The sequence below is a fragment of the Strongylocentrotus purpuratus genome, unplaced genomic scaffold (genome assembly GCF_000002235.5).
Source record: "Strongylocentrotus purpuratus isolate Spur 01 unplaced genomic scaffold, Spur_5.0 spur5_scaffold_12, whole genome shotgun sequence".
Taxonomy (NCBI): domain Eukaryota; kingdom Metazoa; phylum Echinodermata; class Echinoidea; order Camarodonta; family Strongylocentrotidae; genus Strongylocentrotus; species Strongylocentrotus purpuratus.
Genome location: NW_022145597.1, coordinates 11,201,677 through 11,225,454, shown reverse-complemented (window position 1 = coordinate 11,225,454; position 23,778 = coordinate 11,201,677). Strand labels below are relative to the sequence as shown.

Here is a 23,778-nt window from a genome sequence, read left to right as displayed (position 1 = left end):
TGTATGAACAAACGTTGTATTAAAGGTAATACAAAGTTTTGGTATGACTATGGGGTCATGAATTTGGTTCAAATGAACATATTGGAAGCATATGCGATCCTATAATATGTAGTGATCGTTGTCGCGGTTGAAATCGAGTCTAAAGTTATGAAATTATAAATAATAAGCTCTTTATGTTGTATAGCGCCCTCTCAAGGTCAAGATATTAATTAAGCTAAAAAACAATGTTTCTTGACTAATATCGACCGATTAGCTATTCTCGTTTGGTAGTTATATATCAAAACTACATATTCTGACATTTTCAGGGTCCCAGCTACTACGGCTGTATGCGCTATTTGAAATTTATCAAAATTTATCGGGAGCACCGGTAAATTTTTATATTCAATTTTTCTCGAAAGCAGAAGTGTTTTAGGAGCTAAATTTTTTAGTGCTTATAATACATCCACAGGAGCATCCAAATATATCAAAATTGTAAAGAATCACTATCCAACCGAATTTCAAAATTTCCCCAAACTTTGTATAACCTTTAAGAAACGTTAACTAAAGAAATGTTGTATAAAGAAACGTTATATAAGGAATCATTTTATAATGCTTACGATAGTGAAAGGAGTATACAGACTAGATAAAAACTTTGTATAAAGAAACGTCGTATAAAGCAACTAGTTTTGAAGAGGTCTATATGGACATGACAGCTGGCCAATCACCAGTGCACGTTCACTATAAGCCCCGCCCAGCTTTACGATTTTCGTATGACATTCAAACTAGAGTGGGACCCTGATTCATTATGGAGTTTATGTTTGAAACGACGCTCAAACGTGCGTTTCATTATACAGTATGAACGTTTCTTTTAACATACATGTACATGTACGATGTTCAGACAAGAAGAATAAGTAGGATTCCTGTGTAGCTATACGATGAATCCTCGACGCATGGTATATCATCTTGAAAAGCCATGTGGTATGGTAAAAGGCACGAGGAAGAAATGATAAGGAAATAACAGTGTGATCATATGCTCATAATGGATATTTAAATTATTTACAGGCAAATAGAAAGAGAATCTGTTTCCTTGAAATATATTTAGAGGAGAGATAGAAAAAATAATTGCATATTATAATTTTGTATAAAAATATAAAAACAATAACTATATATAAATATAATTCAAAAATCATTTAAATATAAAAATACACCATAAACTGTCACTGCACATATTTTTCATTCCTATTCATAAACACATTCTCTTCCTCCTATTCAGTTCTTAGTTAGAAATATTGCTATAATTATCATCTGTTTGGGGCCATAACGGCATTGGCTCCTATACTTAAACAGTGTTAAATTAACAGCGCTAATGCCCTTGTTGCTCTGGGTTATCTCTGGACATGTATTTGGGTCATTCCATCGGGTTGGGTCTTTTCAGCATTTTCACGTGTTTGAATGCTTAGAAGCTATTTACTCAAATTTGAATGTATTTTTAGAAAAATAAAAGTATGTTATATTGAAGAGTAATGTAGTACAGAATAAATAAACATGAAAACAGAAACTTCTTCATCATATTTTTTTTTTGGTGAGAGTTTTACTACCGATGTCTCAGCGATTTTGAGGGTGAAAGTTGTGACATGAAAACATGTCACTTTCATGAACTTATTTCTGGAAAAAAGTTCATCATAATGCAATGTTTCCTACTTAAAACATGTCACCTTTAGTACCCCTACTATGTCTGAGAAGCTCAAGTGAAATGTGCAAAAAATCGGCAAGTTATTTCATATTGAAAAAACACAATACCTACGTTACCAACGATGTCCTAGGCACTTTTTTCGTAACGGCGGTAATTCTAGCATTTTACACAAATTTAGCAGGATATTTTCTCAGAAAGTTTCATCTTATTAGGAAGGTACAACCCCTCATGAACATATGTAGAAAGAATGATGATTAAATCGGTCGGTAAATATAAGAAAACAATTAATTTACCGCGAAAATCGGGCGCGATGTCCTTCGTAATTTGGTAACGTAGGTGTGAAATTACGGTGTTTGAGATATAAACCAGCCCGCTAGCTTCAGTTTTCGGTGTTAAAATGACCTGCTAGTTATTCACGAATGCGCAGAACATGTTTTTTGCCGGACTGCGACGACCTACCCCTACAGTGCAACCACAAACGTGAAGATGTCTTTGTAACGTGGTGCAGCCATTTTCGCCCGTCAGCGCCCAAATTGGTACGTAATATGTTTTCTAAGTTATTTTTATGGCCCGAATTATTATCATGGACAATGAAATTCCATGTTTTAGAAATGTAATTCCGTTTTAAATTGTGTTATTTTCAACTTAAACCGGTTTTCAAACCATCACATGTGAGTGAATATTTTACTGTTGTCCCACATACTGATATATGTGTTATAACGAAACATGCAAAATCAATGCCGGACTTTTACCCTTAAAAAGCTAGTTTCTTAAACAGAAATTGAATTTAGTTATAAGAATCCCGTAAATAATGATATTCATGATGTTCCTACACCTCAGATTTTTTCTGACAAGTTTTAAATTAATTAATATTATTTATATGGTGCCATTAATTGTCATTGAACAATGATGGCTAAGCCTAACGAAAAACACAAGTTATTGAACATTGCTTCCTTCAAGTTAGGAAGTTCAATCTGAGACCCGAAATACACAACTTTTTGGGCAAAAAAGGGGGTTGAGGGTTGGGGTTGAGATAGAGAAGAATGGGTTAAAGGGGGAGGGCACCCCCCCCCCTCCGATTCAATTAAAATTGGATACATAATAATGTAATGAGCCTTTTTTTTTAAAAATATATATATATATTTTTTTTTATTTTTTTATTTTTTATAAATTAAATAATCATTGATCTGGCTCCCCTTCCCCCTCATCCAAAGGTTGAAGTGAGGGATAAGGGGCTTCGACACCTTCCTTCCCCCTCCAAATAATGATAAATAACAAATATAATTTTTTAACAAAAATTTATAATTCAACACAAATATTAAACTTAAAAGAAAAATCAAAATGAACAACCAATAATAATACCTACTTCTATTTGGGCATGCAACGAGCCAAAAGTGAGGAACTCCCTATCCATCTTGCAATCCTCTGTGTAGTTGTTCCATCCTTAATTCTTATAATTTGATTTTACTACAGATCTAGATAGAAGTACTTGATAATTGCAAACACAACACACGTTTGAAATGAAAAATCACAGAAACAGTTTTGTTTTATTTTTATCTCATTTAATATTCTTTACTCATTGGTTTTTATTTATTTCTTTTCATGCATATTTATTAGATTGCTGCATCCATTTCATTCATGGCTCCTATACCTCCCTTGAGGATTCAGCTCAGGCAGAGAGAGATCAAGAGAGCAGGCAAAATGACCAGTCATCGAAACCTTCCTGGAAAACAAAGATCTTTCCAATCTAATCACTATTTTGAAGAAGATATAAAGTTGATCATTGATATCTATCAATATACCTCTTGTATGAATACTGTTTTTTAATTTACTGATCAAGGGATAAAATATATTTCAGATGATATTTGATGTAGTCTGTCATTTTTCAATGAGTATAAGAGGATAGTTACTCTAATATCATACTGATGTTACTCGGACATGATGTCCGTGTAACATAGGTAACTGGAGGTGTTGAGGTGAATATAGACTGTAAGATTTAGAAAGTTTTCTGTCATGACGTCGGTTTAGATTAACCATAATTTCATTTGGTCGTAAGAGGGCGTTTGTAGTTCGCCAGCCTAAAAGTCACGAAATTTGAAATGTTTTGTGGACAGTGATTCCATCAGTAATCCCCGACAATCGAGACAAGCCCAATGTTGTAAGTACTATAAAGCTGTTATTTGTATAAATCAATCTTTAATTGTTTGTATGAGGCCAAAAATGGCACAAGATATAAATCTAGTTTTCTGTAATTTTAAGATGAAAAGTACGTTAAAATGTTGTCTGTGCATGTAGCACCACATATAGACAAACGTAGGATAACGTGTGTGAATGCACAATTTGTGTATATATCAGTTTGTGTTGAGGATAATCTAGATTTGTGTGTAATGAGTGATGATAATTGACATGAAACAAGAGTATGAATTGTTTTCCTTGGTTATAAAGAATGTCAAGGGTGTAGAAGCAAATAGGAATTTAGTTCAGGAACCAAGTAAAGAGTGTAAGATAGAGGCAGGAAATAAGGCTGGTCGAGGGTTTATTTGTGTATGACGTTAACCTACAAGATAGAGAGGTATGATTTGTAAGGGTTATATTTGTAAACAAAGGTAGAATTTGAGACAGTTCATTAGAATAAGATAAATGAGGCAGTTATACAGTTTGTGTTTGCACAAGTGAGCTTTACTCACATAGTTTATTCTTGAAGGTTTTCTTTACTCAGTTATGCATATTAAGGACATTTATGGCAAGCTAGTTGTGCGATACAATAGATGTTTGTTTATTCATGTGAATTTGTACACATGCTTATGATTGCTTGTTTGTTTTATTGATATTACAGATGAACTGCATTTTATGCACGTATCTCAACTTGGATGTCGTCGTCCTTTCTTTAAGCCTACTGTTGGGGTCACTTCAGCAGAATTTAACGTCACACAAAGTTCATAACAGCTTTAGCATTCGTCACCATGAGTCAAGTAGGTGTTGATGATGTCAATCCAGAGGATTCTGCAAGTCAGGTTGGGAAGAGTTCCACCACGTCATCTGGACTTAGGACCAGGGCCAAGAGGGCTGCAATAGCAGCAGAATTAGCAGTTCTCCAGGAAGAACAAGAGATAGAACTCGAAGAAATACGCCTTAAGCAAAGGAAGGCTAAGTTACTCTTACGTGCCAAGCTCAGCGCAGCAGAGGCAGAAGAAGACGTGTATGAGCAACACAGGAGTGGCAGTAAGGTGTCGAGTATAGGGAATAGGAGTTCCAGTCAGCAGAATGTCAAGCAGGTGCATGAAAGTGCAGAGCATGCTACGGAACATCATCATCATGTCAGCAATCATGATGTCAAGGAACCTGCGCTCCTACAAGAGACTATTCCTTTTCCAGCTCAGCAAATGGCTTCATCTCCCATTTCAGGTCAAGCTTATCAACCACGAGACGACCGAGAATTTTATCTGCAGACCCAAGTTCAGCAACAACGATGGTTGGAAGCTATCAGTCTGGCTAATGTAGAGATGATGAAGTTTGATGGGAGTCCTTTGCACTTCCATGAATTTATGATGTCGTTCGACAACTTAATTGGTCGATCTTCACTCGATAGTGGGACAAAACTTATGAAGTTATATCATTGCTGTGAAGGAGAAGTTAAGGGCATCATACAGTGCTGTATGGTCATGGAACCACTGTATGGGTACCAACGAGCCAGAGAGCTGTTGGTGGAACGCTTTGGCAGCAAGTACAAGATAGGAGAAGCCTGGATCAAACGTATAACCACTGGTCCAATCTGCCATGCGAATGACCGGAAGGGGCTGCAGAAGTTTGCAGATGAGTTGAAGATCAGCATGGAAACTCTTCGAGCAATGGATCTACTGCAGGAAATTAGTAGCCAGAGAGAGTTGCTGAAGGTGGCTGAGAGACTTCCATATTACCTTAAAGGTAGATGGTTAAAGTTGGTGAGAGACATCAGACAGCAGGAGCGTTCTCCCGATATCTCGGACATGGCAAGGTTTGTCTCCAACGCTGCTGAGGAAGCCAATGATCCTGTCTTTGGAGATCTGACAGCAACAACAAAAAGAGTTGAAACTTCAAACCCAGCTTTCAACAAGAAGAGTACAAGAAGTAACTACATGTACGCTACAGAGGTAACAGAAGTAGCAGTCAACCTGAAGTGCCTGAAGTGTAGGCAAGAACATTCCTTGTTTGGGTGCGACAGTTTTAAATCCATGGCACCCGAGATGAGATTTCAGTTTGCTCAGGACAACAGACTGTGTTTCAACTGCCTGCAATCTGGCCACACCAGTAGGTTTTGCAGATTGAATAGAAGATGCTCAGTACAAGGATGCCAGAGAAAACACACAAAATTTCTCCATTTTGCACAGGATGCATCTTCATCTGCAGGAAGGATGACAACGACACAGGCTCCAGTTGAAACCCAGAACAACGAAGTCCATCAAGTCCAGAATGGGTTCGTTAAGAAGTGTGTCACAGGGGCCGGAAGGTGTGTGCTTCCCATTGTTCCAGTGAGGGTTAGAGCTCAAGGAGAGAATGTATTTGTGAATACATATGCACTGTTGGATTCTGGTTCAACCAGTACATTTTGTACAGCCACTTTGGCCAGAGAACTCAATGCTACTGGAAGGAAGCAAAGTTTAAGCCTGACAACACTGGAGAAGCGTAATAGCCCCATAGAGACCTCAGTGATTAGTCTGATTGCAGACACGGGACCAGATACAGACTGTGTGAAGCTACCCTGTGTGTATACCAGAGACGCCATTAATATCAGAGACACACACATTGCCAATGTGGATGACATTTCAGGATATCATCACTTAGAAGGAATCAACCTCCCGATCATTGAACGACATGAAGTTGGACTGTTGATAGGGCAGGATTCACCTGAAGCCTTGATACCTATCGAGGTGAGACGAGGACAGCATGGCCCTTATGCTGTTAGGACCAAATTGGGTTGGTCAGTGAGTGGACCTGTAGGTTCCAGTTCAGATGGTGTACCCAAAGCTACATCTAGCTTCATTGACAGTAATGATAGACTGGAGGAACAAGTCAGCCAATTCTGGAAGATCGAAGCTACAGATGTGCTTAAGAAAGACAAGGCAATGTCAGTCAATGACAAGAAGGTAATGGAAATATGGGAGAGGGACATCCAGCGGGAAGGTGCACATTTCCAACTACCGGTGCCCTTCAGAAGGAGACCACCTAACTTGCCTGATAACAAGTGGAGTGCAGAACAGCGTTTGAAATCGTTGGCAAGGAGATTGCAAAGAGATCAAGCAATGTATGTGAAATACAAACAGGGCATAGAGGATCTCCTCAGGAAAGGCTATGCAGAGGAAGTTAGTGAGGAGACTAGGCAACTTAAGGACACCCCTGTTTGGTATTTGCCCCACCATCCAGTCTTGAATCCCCAAAAACCAGACAAGATGCGAATCGTGTTCGATTGTGCGGCCAAGCACCAAGGGGTATCTTTGAATGATGCAGTGTTACAGGGGCCGGACCTTATCAACAATTTGATGGGAGTTTTGCTTAGATTCCGCCAGCAACCAGTAGCACTCATGTCAGATATAGAGGCAATGTTCCACCAAGTGAGGGTACCTCCAGAAGATCGAGACGTGTTGAGATTCTTGTGGTGGAAGGACGGAGACTTCAACAAGGAACCGCTGGTCTACCGGATGTGCGTCCACCTCTTCGGAGGTACGTGGAGCCCAAGTGTGTGCAGCCATGCACTTCGTCAGACAGCAAGAAACGGTGATGGTAATGGTAAAGTGGAAGCATCTAAGGCCATTCTCGAGAACTTCTATGTGGACGACTGCCTGGTGTCAGTTGAGAATGAAGAAACAGCGGTGAAACTTGCTGCGGACTTGATGGTCTTGCTCAGTGAAGGAGGCTTCAGATTAACCAAATGGGTCAGTAACAACCCATTTGTCCTGCAATCCATACCAGAAGAAGAGAGAGCTAAAGATGTGAGGGGTCTGGATCTCAATCATGATGCTCTTCCAGTCGAGAGAGCACTTGGAATCAGCTGGGATGTAGAAACTGATTGTTTGCTGTACAAACTTAGACCCAAGGACAAACCCCAAACCAGGAGGGGTATCTTGAGTGTTGTATCTTCCATCTACGACCCTCTCGGTTACGCCAGTCCTTTCATCCTAAAGGCTAAGATGATCTTGCAGGAACTAACCAGACTTAAACTTGCATGGGATGAGGAGATTCCAAGCAAGGAAATAGAGAGATGGAATGAATGGTTACAGGAACTACCCAAGATGACTGAATTCCAGGTCAACAGATGCATCAAACCACATGACTTTGGCAAGGTAGCAGAGTATAAGCTACATCACTTTGCAGATGCTTCAGAGAAAGCCTATGGAGTCGTTTCCTACCTGCGGATGAAGGATGTTGAGGGTCAGGTGCACTGCAGCATACTATTTGCAAGGTCACGTCTTGCACCCCTGAAGAGGATGACAATCCCACGGCTTGAACTGATGGCGGCTACACTCTCTGTCACTATAGACAGTATGATACAACGGGAACTGGATCTGCCGCTCCAAGAGTCAGTGTTTTGGACTGACAGTTCAATAGTACTTCATTATGTGAAGAATGAGGATAAACGTTTCCATACGTTTGTAGCAAACAGAATTACAACCATTCATGAGGGATCTGAACCAAGGCAGTGGCGACATGTTAACACTGATGTCAATCCAGCCGATGATGCCTCGCGTGGACTGACAGCTGAGGAATTGACTGGACGATGGAAAGAAGGGCCAAAATTTTTGTGGTCAGAAGAATGCGATTGGCCTAAAAGCTTGACAGTGAATGAGTCTAGCTTAGAGCATGACCCAGAGGTAAAGCAAGACAAGACTGGAGTGTTTGCTGCAGCCGAATCTGAAGTCAAGGCGACAGATAGACTCCTTGAAAGTTACTCGTCCTGGTTCCGGCTGAAGAAAGGTATTGCATGGATCCTGAAGGTCAAGGAGTGCTTGAGAAGAAAGGCACGCAAAGATATGAATTTACTGGATATGAAGCAGCCAGTAACAGTTGATGAGATGACTGTAGCTGAAGAAGCAATTGTCAGATACGTTCAGCAACAGACCTATGCTGAGGAGTACAGAGTCTTACAGCAAAATAAGACTACACAACGGTCACCCACTCGAATAGCAAAATCCAGCCCACTATCTAAATTGAGCGTGAAACTCACAGACGAAGGATTGATATGTGTTGGAGGAAGACTACACAATGCACCACTAGAAGAGCAGACAAAACACCCAGTGATTTTGCCTTCCAAGCATCATGTAGTACAGCTTTTGGTGAGACATTACCACATTATGTGTGGTCACTCAGGGAAGGAGTATGTGCTATCCCTACTCAGACAACGATTTTGGATAATCAGAGGGAGGTTAGCAGTTCGTCATGTACTACACAAGTGTTTCACATGTAAACGTCAACGTGCAAAACCAGTGGAACAGAAGATGGCAGATTTGCCGGCAGATAGAGTGGTACCAGAAAAACCTCCATTCAGTAACGTGGGAGTTGACTGCTTTGGCCCATACATGGTGAGACAAGGAAGGAGCTCTGTGAAGAGATATGGATGTATATTCACTTGTCTGGTTATAAGAGCAATACACATAGAGGTACTGCATTCATTGGAGACGGATTCATTTCTGAATGCCCTTCACAGATTTATTTCACGCAGAGGACAACCAGAGATTATCAGATCCGACAATGGTACAAATTTCATAGGTGCTGAACGTGAACTGAGGGAGGGATTGAAACGATGGAACCAGGAGAAGATCCACGATAATCTCCTTCAACAAGGAATTGATTGGAAATTCAATCCACCGAGAGCATCCCATATGGGTGGATCATGGGAAAGACAAATCAGAACTACGAGAAAGGTCTTGAATGCAGTCATGAAGCAGCAGGTTCTGAATGATGAGGGCTTAACGACTCTTATGTGTCTAGTAGAGGCAATTATCAATGGGCGTCCACTCACCATAACATCTGATGACGCAAGGGATGCAGAGCCTCTCACACCAAATCATCTGCTGCTCCTGAGGTCAAAAAATGCTCTACCACCTGATGTGTTCCAGAAACATGATCTGTATGGACGTCGACGCTGGCGGCAGATTCAATACCTGGCAGACTTATTTTGGCGCAGGTGGGTGAAGGAATACCTACCTTCCTTACAACAGCGGCAGAAGTGGCTGAAAGAGACGAGAAATCTGGAGGAAGGTGACATCGTGCTGATTATCGACAATCTGCCGAGGAACAAGTGGTTGACGGGAAGAGTAATCGAAACCTATCCTGGGAAGGACAAGCTCGTCCGATCGGTGAAGCTGAAACATAGCACCGGTATCCTAGTCAGGCCTGTGCAGAAACTATGTCTTTTGGAAGAAGCAGATAGCGTATTGGTGAACCACAGCGACTAATTGGAGCATTCATTTCTTATGTGAGATAATTATATTGATGCACGGTGAATTAAACGTGCGAGGTGAGAGCCTAGCGCCGCCTCTTGTGAATTTTTGTGTCGCAATTTTCCTGATCCATGACGAGCGTAAGATCCTGATCATCATGTTTCAGTTTTGGAAGAAGCAAAGAGCGTAAATTGGTGAACCGTGGAGAGCGATCTCAATTTAAATGGATCCACAGCGAAGAACGACTAAATTGGAGCATTAGTTTCTTATGTGAGATAATTATATTTGATGCACGATGAATTAAACGTGCGAGGTGAGAGCCTAGCGCCGCCTCTTGTGAATTTTTTATGTCGCGATTATCCTGATCCGTGACAAGCGAAAGATCCTGATCATCATATTCAAGTTAGACTGACGTCGACGCAAGACAGAACTCGTTTACAGCAACAAACTTGTTTAAGCGCAAGAAATTGATAAAAACAGTCCTCAGACTTTATACAAGACTATTTGCGGTAACATTGTGCCCTTGAGGTAAATCGGGCACGTTATATTTGAGGACAGTGAACTCTACTCTTGAAGAGTAATAAACATTTCAGCCTTGTTATAGACTATGTCATATTATGTTTATTAGTCAATACTTGAAGAAAGACTATAATGGACTTCAGAATACATGTATTCATTTCAGTATTGAACTGAGACTATTGCTGAAAGATTTTTTTGTTCGAACGATATTCATACGTAATTTCTTACATGTTTTTTCCTAAGAGCAGGAGTTAAATATTTGACCACTACAAATGAGAATAATTTGTCATGATAACATGTTATTTGGTCAATGCATGAGCATACAAATATGTAGTGTCTAGTTCAATTTGAAACTTTAAAGAACCGAATTGTGTTGATATTTGATGCATAGACCCAAAACAGGATATTTGATATGAAGGGGATAGTTGAAGTAAAGTTTTGTATACCGGAAGTAAATTGACAATTTACTCAAGATTGCGAATGATGAGAAAGTTTAATCACAGAAGCACCATTTTCTGAATTTGAAAATCATTTTTTGTGTGTAACCCTGATGTACTTAGTGGTGGGCTACTGAATTTTGCTTGAAAACTCACAAAAAAGGGGGTTTAGTTTCAAGAATCGAGTACTGAAATACACAGTTCTGAGTAGTTAGCAGCTCTAGTGCATAGAGGTACATGTAGAATCATTATGTTTGAGCTGATATATTTCGTATTTTCCTTTGGTAATTCACTAGATAACTCAAAGTGTGTAAGGAATGTCAAGGACTTTAACAATCCTTGTTATTGTTATTTGCTACAGAGTGTCAACAATTGTGTTGAGATTTAGTTAATGTGTACTCTATTAAGGCAACTGATCGTTTTGCCCAATGTTACTTTAATTGACCTGTCGGTATACATTTTTAGACGACAAGTGTTTGTTGTGTATAGGCTATAAATTCACCCTAAAGGCATTTACTGTAATGTACTACATTGTGTAAATGAAATTAATGGAATGTGCTATGCAGAGTTGAGTGTAAATTCTGAATGTTTAGTTGTGTTTTATTGACAGAAAAGTTAGACAATTTGAATGGAAGTTGAAGTTATTTGGATAAATGCTTTGCTGTGGCTACGCATTTAAGGGGCCGGGATGTAAGATTTAGAAAGTTTTCTGTCATGACGTCGGTTTAGATTAACCATAATTTCATTTGGTCGTAAGAGGGCGTTTGTAGTTCGCCAGCCTAAAAGTCACGAAATTTGAAATGTTTTGTGGACAGTGATTCCATCAGTAATCCCCGACAATCGAGACAAGCCCAATGTTGTAAGTACTATAAAGCTGTTATTTGTATAAATCAATCTTTAATTGTTTGTATGAGGCCAAAAATGGCACAAGATATAAATCTAGTTTTCTGTAATTTTAAGATGAAAAGTACGTTAAAATGTTGTCTGTGCATGTAGCACCACATATAGACAAACGTAGGATAACGTGTGTGAATGCACAATTTGTGTATATATCAGTTTGTGTTGAGGATAATCTAGATTTGTGTGTAATGAGTGATGATAATTGACATGAAACAAGAGTATGAATTGTTTTCCTTGGTTATAAAGAATGTCAAGGGTGTAGAAGCAAATAGGAATTTAGTTCAGGAACCAAGTAAAGAGTGTAAGATAGAGGCAGGAAATAAGGCTGGTCGAGGGTTTATTTGTGTATGACGTTAACCTACAAGATAGAGAGGTATGATTTGTAAGGGTTATATTTGTAAACAAAGGTAGAATTTGAGACAGTTCATTAGAATAAGATAAATGAGGCAGTTATACAGTTTGTGTTTGCACAAGTGAGCTTTACTCACATAGTTTATTCTTGAAGGTTTTCTTTACTCAGTTATGCATATTAAGGACATTTATGGCAAGCTAGTTGTGCGATACAATAGATGTTTGTTTATTCATGTGAATTTGTACACATGCTTATGATTGCTTGTTTGTTTTATTGATATTACAGATGAACTGCATTTTATGCACGTATCTCAACTTGGATGTCGTCGTCCTTTCTTTAAGCCTACTGTTGGGGTCACTTCAGCAGAATTTAACGTCACATAGACCATAAATCTTGCAGGTTTCCTTTCAATTGTGTTATCATCTCATTAAATATGTTTCATGCATCAATTAATTGGCACATTTCATGGAATGTAGCCAAGATTTTCTATGCAAGAGAAAAGATTACCCTTTAGAAAAAAACATGATCTGAAGATTGCTAGTTCCTCATTTGTTTCATGTTTATAAATTGATATAATGTTGCTGTGTTCAAGTTTTAAGTATTCTAAACTATTGCTCCCATCATCTAAATGTTTTCCACACACAAAAAAGTGGAGTACAGACTGTGACAAAGTTTCAGATCAGAAAATAAATGAGCAAGTAAAAAAAGATGTCCTTGTAACGTTGGTTTTTTGGTGTGTCTGTTTTTTCATTTTAAATGAATGTGTGCGAAGGAATACACACAATTCCAGTGGAATCTATTGAAGAATGGGTGTTAAAAACAGGATATAACAATAAACAAATTATTCAACAACTCTGAATTTTGAACCTTCATGTCACAATTTATGACCCAACCCGATGGAATGACCCATTTCCTGCTGAGGGCCAGAAAGACATTAAGTCATATAATTTGAATAGAATTAATAACGCCTCTGCCGGATGAATTACGTCTGGTCACACACCCATATATCTGATTCCATTCCCTTCGTGTGCATTCTAAAAAAAAATTGCTTAGTTCCAGAAGGGCGTTAACTTCATATCCTCTTGCAACTAATTATAATGCCTTTTTTGTTCTTAGCGGATGAATTACGTCTGGTCACACACCCTGGGTATCTCATTCCTTTCCCTACGTGTGCATTCTAAATACATCTGCTTAGATCCAGAAGGGCATTAGTTCATATACTAATAGCATGTAGTTAATGCCTTTTCGGCACTCAGCAGACAATATGTAAAGTCACACACCCATATCTAATTCTACTCCCGCCACGTGTGCATTCTGAATATGAGAAAGAAGAGTATCAATGAGCTACCCCCCAAACACCCATTCTACATGTCTGATTCAAGCATTTCATATTGACTATCAATTTGGAGCTAGAAGGGCATTAGTTCATATAATTTTGCATGAAGTTAACATCCTTCTGGCTATCAACTGATGATATATATGGTCACACACCCGATAACTTATTCCATTCCCTACTTGTGCATTCTAAATATGAGACAGAAGAGTATCCATGAACTACCCTGAACACCATCCATTCTAAAGATTATATATATTAACTGCTACATTACAAAGAACAGGCTATTTAATAGACATGCTTGAAATAAAAGCTGTGCACATAAATCTAAAAATGAAAACATTGTCTGTTTGGTGCCACTAGGCATGTACAGTGTATACCGGTACTCTGTGTAAAATTATATTAGTTAACGCCTTGTGGTTTTGAACGATATATTCATTAGCTTTGAAGATTATTATGAATATGGGAGGGGGTTGTCAGGACATTGTCTGTTTGGTGCCACTAGGGCGTTACCTCTGTGTAAAATGATATGTGTTAATATGCCTTGTGGTTCCAAACAGATGATACAATCATTAGCTTTGAGGATCAAACTGAATGTAGGGAGGGGGGGGGGGGGTAATTGTCAGAATAAAATGCACTGACAAGGTAGCTGAAAAAAGAAAAAGAGAAGAAGGTCATCAAATTTTCAATGTTGCTAGGAAGGATAAAAACTTGGTTGAACATTTCAAATCTGACCATGCAGACTATTATTGAACTATATTTCCAAGGAAAAAGAAAAGAGAAAAAGAAATAGAGTCTATTTCTTTTAGCTGACAGCATACAAAAGTACAAATTTGCTAGCAATTTTCTTTTATAGAGGGCATTATAGAGGGTTTAAAGCATTTGTGTGCTACACTACACCAGGTCAATGTACTCATGTATCAATCACACACTTTCAATCAAGGGATTTCTAGAGTTCAACTGCAAAGATTGCATAAATATTTCAAGCAGTAATTATGTATGCAACAAAAATTTCTCAGCCTCTGCACCCTAGCTGTATTTTTCTCCCTCCTCTTTCTTCCTTTCCTCTCCATCCGCTTGTTTTCTATTCCCTCTCTCCCTGTCTGTCTGTCTCTCTCTCCTTCTCTATCCCTCTTTTTCACCATCTTATGTTTCTTGTGCCACCATAAATAAAGACATCCTTCCCCCCAAAAACCACAATTATGTCTACACCAATGTTTCTAAAATAATCTTTACTTCAACATGAAAATGGGATAAATCGGGTATAGCTGGTGTGTGCCAACTGCCAAAGCACACGTATATAATTATTGCTGATTGCTGACTGATCAGTTTTAATGAGTACATCATGTCTCATCTAGCCACAGAATGATGTCATAGCTTGTGAAATAAAAAGAAAATTCATAATGATTTTGAATATTCCAACCTTGAATTTCATTTAGGATATTAAATCACCCACATTCAATGAGATATTTTCAACTACATGCATGTACTATACCATTAACAGAAGCACGTCTCTATAGGCCTGTCCTCATCAGCTCGAGATTGCCAAATAACTCGCTATTTTAACTATCCTGATTGCAAATTATCCAGCTAATTTGCGTCTTCATCAGCCTGAAGTTGCAATTAGCAGGATATTATGGGCTATGTAGTTTGCAAAATATCCCACTATTTGTCCGGTGCGTTTTCACCAGCCCGAAGAGTGGCATATGCACGAACCCCGAGCAACATATCTCAAGCTTCATGAGTTTCACTGTCGAGTCTCGAGCTGATAAAAATGTGATTTGTAACTTCGGGCTCATTTCCCAAATCAGAAATAGCGGGCTATTTGACAATCTCAAGCTGATGAAGACATACCTGATGAGCTGGCATTTCAGATTTAGCGATTAAAAAATTGAATTTTTAGTAGCTCAATTCACACGAGGGAGATAATTGGAAAACCATGTGCATTGAAAGGTACGGTGTGATGAGCATATCAGAACTTAATTTAGTTAAAGTAATTATTCACATGCTGATAATTGGTCTGAAAGGTACCATGCCTGCTGAGCAAGGTATATGCATGGGTGGTGACATCAGTATAGAATATCTTGGAAACTATGTCTATATTCATAATTACAGTATGCATTACTATGATGCTGTGGTGATTCAAACTGCAACATAAATTAGAATTTTATACACCCTTTTAGAAAAATTGACATCGATTCTTCGATCCTTTACTGAATATTGATCCCCTTTTTGATGCTCTATCACAAAATTGTCAATTACTGCTGCTTTTATGACCCGGGCAAAATGTTTACAACAGGGAAAAAATTAATATTTAATTTTCGGGGGCTACTTTTCAACCTTGCCTGCATGAAAATAACATTCTAAAATGTGTTTTGCATTGAACTCTATGCAAATTTTCGGGGGCTCTTTTCTGATTTTCGGGGGCTCTTTTGGGCATTTTGGGGGCTATTTCGCCCTGAGCCCCCGTGTATTTTTTTCACTGGTTCACAAGGCCCATTTACACAGCCCAAACGCCATTTTGAAAATCATCAATCTTTAATATGGAATATTATTGCATGGGTTAACCATAAAAACCGTTGGTGTTTGCTAGCCCCTATACAAATTTAAGTTCGTCGCGAACTCGTATTATGCTCGTGGTAAGCTTAATAAGATCGTTTTTTAGGCTTTAAGCTCGTAACACGCTTCCAGGACGCTAGTAACGATCTTACAAAATCTTCACGAGCTCGTGAACGAGTTCGTCACGAGCTCGTGGCGAACTCGCGGGTAAACTGGGCAGCTCGTGGCGAGCTCGTGGGTAAAAGGGGGAGCTCGTGGCGAGCTCGTGACGAGCTCGTTGGTAAAAGGGGGAGCTCGTGGCGAGTTCGTGGGTAAAAGAGGGAGCTCATGGCGAGCTCGTGGGTAAAAGGGGGAGTTCGTGACGAGCTCGTTGGTAAAATGGGGAGCTCGTGGCGAGCTCGGGCGTAAACTGGGGAGCTCGGGGGTAAACTGGGGAGCTCGTGGCGAGCTCGTGGGTAAAAGGGGGAGCTCGTGGCGAGCTCGTGGGTAAAAGGGGGAGTTCGTGGCGAGCTCGGGTTAAACTGGGGAGCTTGTGGCGAACTCGGGGGTAAACTCGGGAGCTCGTGGCGAACTCAGGGTTAAACTGGTAAACCCAGCCCTCTAGGGTGGACACCAAAGTTTCATAATTATTTTAAAAATATCTATTTGATTCAAAATTGAACAATTCAATGAATTTTATATACACAATGTAGAAAGCCTTTCTTGTGAAAGATTACAACGATTATAAATGAAGTTTTCTTAACAAAATTGTATTTTGTATTTTTCATATACGGTAACGCATGTTATGGGTGGACACCAAAGAATTTTTAGAATTTCAAACATGTGCTGTTTTTTTAACTATAACATTTTAAGCTTCATCTTTTTTTAATTGATTTGATCCATGGAGTTCTTCCAAGAAATAAACTGGGAATTGTCAAATATGGTGATTATGAAAAAACTTTGCCACGCAACCTAAGGTTATTAATGACATGAGCATAAATAGATTCAGAACTTACTACCAGACAATAATTGAACATCAGATAGTCATACAAATTTAGAGAATACTCATTACCAGGGACTAGGTTTTTTCACGTCACGTTTTGGTGTACGTCCTAAAAAGGGCAAAAAATGGGTTTCACCTTACATAAACATTTAAACCCAGGGTTTTGAAACACAACATTATTTAAGTTATCTCCACTACATATCTGCATTAAGACATGGACAAAATTATCACCATAGAATATACTCTTTTATTTTTATACTTAGATCTGAAATATCCATGGTGAAATCTCTCCAGTATCATAAAGATACACATATGCAATTACATTGAAAGTTCAGAAAATTTATGTTGAAATTGAAACAATAGCTTTTTCATGCTGAAGTAACCTGTCAAATTTCTTGTAAATTTAATTAAATTCTTTTGAAACTTTGAAACATTTATTTGCAGCATACCAGATTGGGAAGGGGGGGGGGGTGCCATTTATTCTGACTGTATCATATACCTGAAATGTCACTATCAGGTATTACATAAGACCACACACCCAGTGCTTGATTCGAGGTCAACTCCCTGTTTCTATCTTGCTCTCTCCTTATGTACATAGGATCCCCCCCCCTGCTTAGACACAAATCCCTATTCCTCTCTTCTCCCCTCTCTCACTTTCTTGTGTACTCTCTCTTGTGGAATTACCACTGGTAGCATTCCTGATAAGAATGAATTGATTTAGGCCCATTTGGTCAAGTCTTTTTTGCAATGACGACCTTCGTCATTGCCTTGTCTATCTTGCTGTTGTGGAGAGCAGACATGGGTTTTGAATGGTATTGCAGCTCCTTTGTTTTAGGTAAGAGAAAAACTAATTTCTCACACCTTTTAACTAAATGTTCTATTGTGTATTTATAATAAGACTAGGCCAACAGTTAGTTACCTCTCTTATACATTTATGAAAGAGAAGTGTAGAGTAATGATTAATGAGATAATGTATTCATTCTCTTTCTAGTGAGATATCTTTTCATATATTGGGAATTTTGTTTATCTATCTAGCACATAGTATATTCACTTCAATAAAGTAACATTAGATATCTATGTGATAAGATTATATTCATGTAAACATTTCTGTATCTTGAATGACAAACCCTACCTTTTAGGCAACATGAGAGCACAAGAATGCATTTGGTCTGAATACTGAAAACTAGTTTGCTAGCGGATATAAAGAAGGGATTGTTCTAGAGATCCTATAGTGTACATGTATCATTACTTGGTACCCTGGGTTGGTGAATACACTGACAAAAAGGGGGGATGCTACATAGTTATTGTATGAATACCACTTTATTAGTTTGGATCTTTGTAATATTATGAGTGATTAGAATGATGGATAAATAATTACCAAAATGGATAATAATATTTCTTCAAAGGCAGAGTATTATACAGTGTAATTACTCACATATTTAATTTCATTATACAGTGTAATTATATAATTTGGAAATCATTTATTCATTCATATTGTTGTGTGAAGTTGTGAACCCTGCATACAGGTAACATGCATTATACAGGGTTTGTATTGACTCTAATAAAGAGCTACTTGTTTTAAGTTACATTTTATGTTAAATCTTTTCTTTCTGTTCTTTGATATATTAGTGATTTAATTGATTGATATCCCAGAAGTAATGAGCTTTTAAATTGCCCTAAGAGTATCACTGTATTCTTCACCAGCTAGCCAACTGAATTGCCCTTGCATGGCCAGCCTGCAGATGTTAGCAGGATATTGAAAGGCTGATAAGTTAGATAAATATATATATATATGCTTGCCAATAGCTCAACAGGATCATCAAGTTCACCTCTATATGTAAACACAAATTTGTTCTCAATGCCAACCTGCTGTTACGCACGCCATTATAAAGCGTGCAGCCATTTTTTCCACGAGATTGTCGACGAACTCGCCGACGAGCTCCTCGACGAACTCGCCGACGAACTCGTTGACGAACTCGCCAACGAGCTTATCGGCCAGTGACGAGCGTGTATATTTCGAGCACGCCAACGAGCTCGCCAACGAGCACGCCAACGAGTTCGTAGCTAATTTGCATATTTGGAACGAAACGAGCTCGCTGGCGAGTTCGTCTGCTTGCTCGTCAACGAACTCGTTGGCGAGCACGCTGACGAGCTCGCGTGTAAGCGTACTGAAATTTGTATAGGGTTAGGGTTAGGGTTAGACTTGTCGTTGCTCTGCATGCGATTGCACAGAAGCGAGGAAAATCACATGACCAAATATTGGAATCATTCACTGACGTTTTAAAGGGATCCGGTAACTTTGTCTCAGATTCTGAAACAAAATTCTGGATTTAGTTCATGATGCAATGATAATTATAAACCTTTAGGTCAGTCAGGAACCCCATGACTTTTACAAGACGATCGCCTGTCTGATTATCAAGATATTTATGATTGGAATTACAAATTTTGAAAACCGTTCGCCTGACGGTTTTCATAACACTACAGTCTATTGGGGAAAACGAGTATGGTATAACCGGTCACTCAAAGATTTTTACTTTTTTGAGGCACTTCTTGATCATTTTGAAGCGCGATTTTTTTAGGGCTTCAATGTTACACCATATCACAGACACTGATAACATGTAGGACCGTGTATCTCAGATTTAACATTGTTAAACGATCCCTTTAAGAGCAGGCATTAATTAACATTGCAAAAATCAGTAAAATTTCTGCTGGCTAAAAAAAAAAACAACACACTTCAGTCTCCAGAGGTGGATTTTTCGATTTTCGTTTTTTCATCATGTTTGCTGGTAGCTGCTTATGTATCAGCAACTACCAACAAAACACCAGAATGTGAGAATAATCGAGAAAAAAAAAATTCTTGCAGTGTAAACGCACCCAGTGTGTACTAGCCCGAGGCTTACAGCTGATGTGTTTACTTGCATTCGCTCCAGAATCAGGGTAAAAATTCTCATTTTGTTTGTCTTTTGGTGGAATTAACAGCTGCAAGTATTGATTAGTAATATGTTGTAATGAAATAGGTGAAACGAATCTGTGTGTGCACTCAGAAGCAGAACCAACAGAGAGAAAAGGGCATTAAGTGTTTTGCAAATAAAGCCATTTAAATTTTATGAAATGAGAAATATATTTCATCTCTTTGGAGCCACGAAGATGTTAACCCATATACTTCAACACACGGTTAACGTCCATGTGGCTACAAAGATGGTTTATAATCAGAAAATAGGACGAATGATAATAAAATTCATCTATTCAAAGCAAAAAGGGCGTTAATTTCTCTGTTAAAATATATGAGTTAGTGCCCTTCTTGCTCAAAACTGACGATATATCTGTATTGATATGAAGGTACCAGCTGTACATAGTAGCAATTTATTGTGGCAAATGGAGATAAAGAAAAGTAATAAATGCAGTAGCAGCTAGCAACAGCAATGGTACAATACACTGTACAGTGCATGTAGCAGAGCTGGGTGTCACCTATGATCATAATAGAACTACACTGTAGATGCACAAGGCAGAAAAACCTTTCATTAGAAAGATTTTACTAACCTTTCATTAGAAAGATTTTACTAACCTTTCATTAGAAAGATTTTACTAACCTTTCAAAAACGAATTTTCTTCAAATGAACTGCAATAGGAAATGTTTCATGTACTCTCTTAGTCTCTTCCTCTCTCTCCCACACACACAACCATACACAAACACATGTGTACTCTCTCTTTCTCTCTCTCTCTCTCTCTCTCTCTCTCTGTCTCTTCCTCTTTCCTTTTTCGATGTATGCACATCTTTTCCTTTACTTCCTTTCTCCCACGTATTTTCAACAAATTATTACAGAAGATACACATGATAAACATATGTACACAATAAAGTGACAGATATCAATAGATTTTCAAAAATGGACTAAACCACTTACTCATATGATTCTCTGACCAGTCAAATTCCATGAAGAAGGATGCTACTGACTGCATTGTTTCCCAAACACTTCCAAGAGACATCTTTATTAAATACAAAAAATACTATCTCTCCAACAACATTAAAATCAAACTGAAGAAAGTAGAGAAGACGATTAAAGCTTTAGTGATGCAATATATCCTATTTAAATCCAGCTGCACGTTCTACTTGGTTTGTCAGTATCCCAAACACTTCCAAGAGACATCTTTATCAAATATCACATCCAACAAATATGATCTCTCCAAAAACATAAAAGTCAAACTGAACAAAGTAGAGAAGAAGATTGGAGCTTTAGTGATGCAATATCCAATTTAAATCCAACTGCATGTTCTACTTGGTTTGTCAGTATATAGACCATTCCACCATAGATTCTGCAGAAGTGCTTAACGAACAAGTTGAGGATACACCTGCAGGATCCGAGATGACAGTCTGCTGTCAACATCCAGATTTTCCAGGCATTTAAAAAAAGGAATAGTCATTTTGCTTGAAAGCTGGAAGGCATGTGACCCTTCAGCATCGTTGGGACACCAGGTTGTCGATCTATAGTAGCTCTTGCAAAGAGTGATCAAACTTGGACAATTTAAGTTCCTGTCTCCTCTTCTTACAAGAAAAATCAGAAAGTATTGAGGCAATGTCCAAGAACTGCCATGAACTTGTACACCCAGTGGCTACTTCAGAAGAGGGATAAAACTTGGACAAGTTCCTGTCTTCTCTTCTTGAAAGAAAAATCTGATTGAGGCGATGTATAATCACAATCATGGACTTGCATGTAAACCGAGATGGCTACTTGAGACAGTTAGTCAAGGTACAGCACAGCAATTGCTGCAGAAGTGATGATTCTGCCCAAAGGATATTGCTTGTGACTCGCCTGGCCCTTTGGCCAGGAGACAGGTTTCACAAAGTATCACAGGTGGAACCTAATCAGAATTTCCATGACACATAAGGTGTTGGCTGAGAATTATTTACAGAGCCGATATACTGCTCCTGTTTCAAGCGTCAACCGTCTCCGACTTTCTACAGCAATCCACTTAAAACTACCCTTCCTTGTAGTTCTCCCGTTTTAGTTCCGTCTCTGGACAATTGATTTTAATTTGTCATGAGTGACATAATCAGAAAGATAATGAAACTTGATCTTGTTGTTGAATTATGTTTTTCTTCTTAGGACAATTACATATCATATGACGAAAATTTGCAGGGATGACATTGAGACGAGCGAACAGGCAGTACTGTCCAAGATCTTCAACAACAAAGGCAAGGGATGTGCTTAGTTTTTTGCTGTCTATTGGTTCAAATCAGCAGTTGGTTGTATCTCGGGTCTGTTGATTATCAAACTGCAGCTCAAATCTCAAAAGGAAATATATCCAAATCTACTCATGAACTATCTGATTCTCTATGCATCCTCCCTTCCTCCATAACTTTAAGGGCCTCATAAACAGGCAATGATCCAATTCTTAGAAAGCAAAATGAAAATAGTCATTTCCTTTTAGTGACATTCTCGACAGTTTGACTAATTCTGCGAAGCTGATGAAGACGAGCAATGATCCTGTTTTGCCGATTAAACTACACCTAAATAACACGACAAGAGCTTATCAACAGTCGACGAGACAGACACCAAGGTGACAAATTTGCAACTTGTTTTCTGTTCAAGAAGCGATCTCTCTGTCTCGGCAGCTGAAATAAGAAGGCGGGACAACTGTCTTTGTTTCAAGGAGTGTCTCTCTCTCTCCCTCTCTTTCTGTCTGCGCCTCAAGGAATGAAGCTTTTTTTGCAAGGAACATATATCTTTCCCTCGACGGTAACGTTAAGAAGGAAAGACGATAAGTTTCATGTGAGGGATAGCTCAATGTTGATCAAATTTGTCTTATACAATCCTTATACAATCCTTTATTCAAACACGGTTCGATTAGGATGTCTCTGCAGGATCTCCTTTTTTGTCCTCTTGGAGATCACATGGGCATAAATATATCATTGACATCCCACATATTACTGAAAAAAATGAGTGCGTTATATATCCTTAATAATAAATCTCAGAGAGGCACAATGAAATGCGACTTTGTCCAGTCCTTTGTAGCAGTCTTTCCTAATCCACAACTTGATTAGGGTTTTAATCCAGATTAGTTGATCTTGACGCAAAGAGGGGATCATGCTAAGGACTAGTCCTTGAGACAGGTTTTTTTGTCCACAAGCTGAGGGTGAAGTATGTTCCACTGGCTATCCTCACTTTTGGCTAGAAATTGAACACAGGTTGTTTTTTTCTTCAAAATCTGAGGGTAAAGTTCCATGAAATATTCATTCTTGCTTGTGGCTAATTCAATGCACGCACCATTGCAAACTTGATCGGATCACCCTGGATAAGGACTCAGAGACTTGGAGGATTCCTAATCCACTTGAATCGTCAAATCAGAGTTCAATGGCTTCCAATTGCCTTAAAATGCATGGTCATGGCTCTATCCTGCTTGAATATTTTCCTTGGAACTGAAATACTCTGCTGCTCTTTCAACTCAAATTTCAATTTACCAATTGCAACTATAGAGACATCCTTCCAGCACAAGTTCATAACGCTACCACTAACAATCTTCTAGAGAAGTGCGTCTGTCAAAGACATAGATCAGGAATACCAATGACGGAAAAAGAAATCGTACTGCAGGCGCATTCCACCAGATGTCCGGA

At 38.7% G+C, this 23,778-nt stretch overlaps 1 protein-coding gene and 1 long non-coding RNA gene across 2 annotated transcripts; both read left to right on the top strand.

Annotated features, from left to right (window-relative positions):
- The first annotated feature begins 1,425 nt into the window (after positions 1-1,425).
- Positions 1,426-3,522, top strand: LOC115922626. Its single transcript, XR_004063518.1, has 2 exons — positions 1,426-2,208; positions 3,290-3,522. It is a non-coding gene; the product is annotated as an uncharacterized LOC115922626 (long non-coding RNA).
- A 151-nt stretch (positions 3,523-3,673) lies between these two features.
- Positions 3,674-12,608, top strand: LOC115922625. Its single transcript, XM_030981813.1, has 2 exons — positions 3,674-3,830; positions 4,509-12,608. The coding sequence occupies exon 2, from the start codon at positions 4,636-4,638 to the stop codon at positions 10,099-10,101; it is 5,466 nt and encodes a 1,821-aa protein (XP_030837673.1). The 5' UTR covers positions 3,674-3,830; positions 4,509-4,635; the 3' UTR covers positions 10,102-12,608.
- The last annotated feature ends 11,170 nt before the right edge of the window (positions 12,609-23,778 follow it).

Coding starts and splice junctions, on each gene's coding strand:
- LOC115922625 (XM_030981813.1), top strand. CDS start 4,636: ATGAGTCAAGTAGGTGTTGATGATGTCAATCCAGAGGATTCTGCAAGT.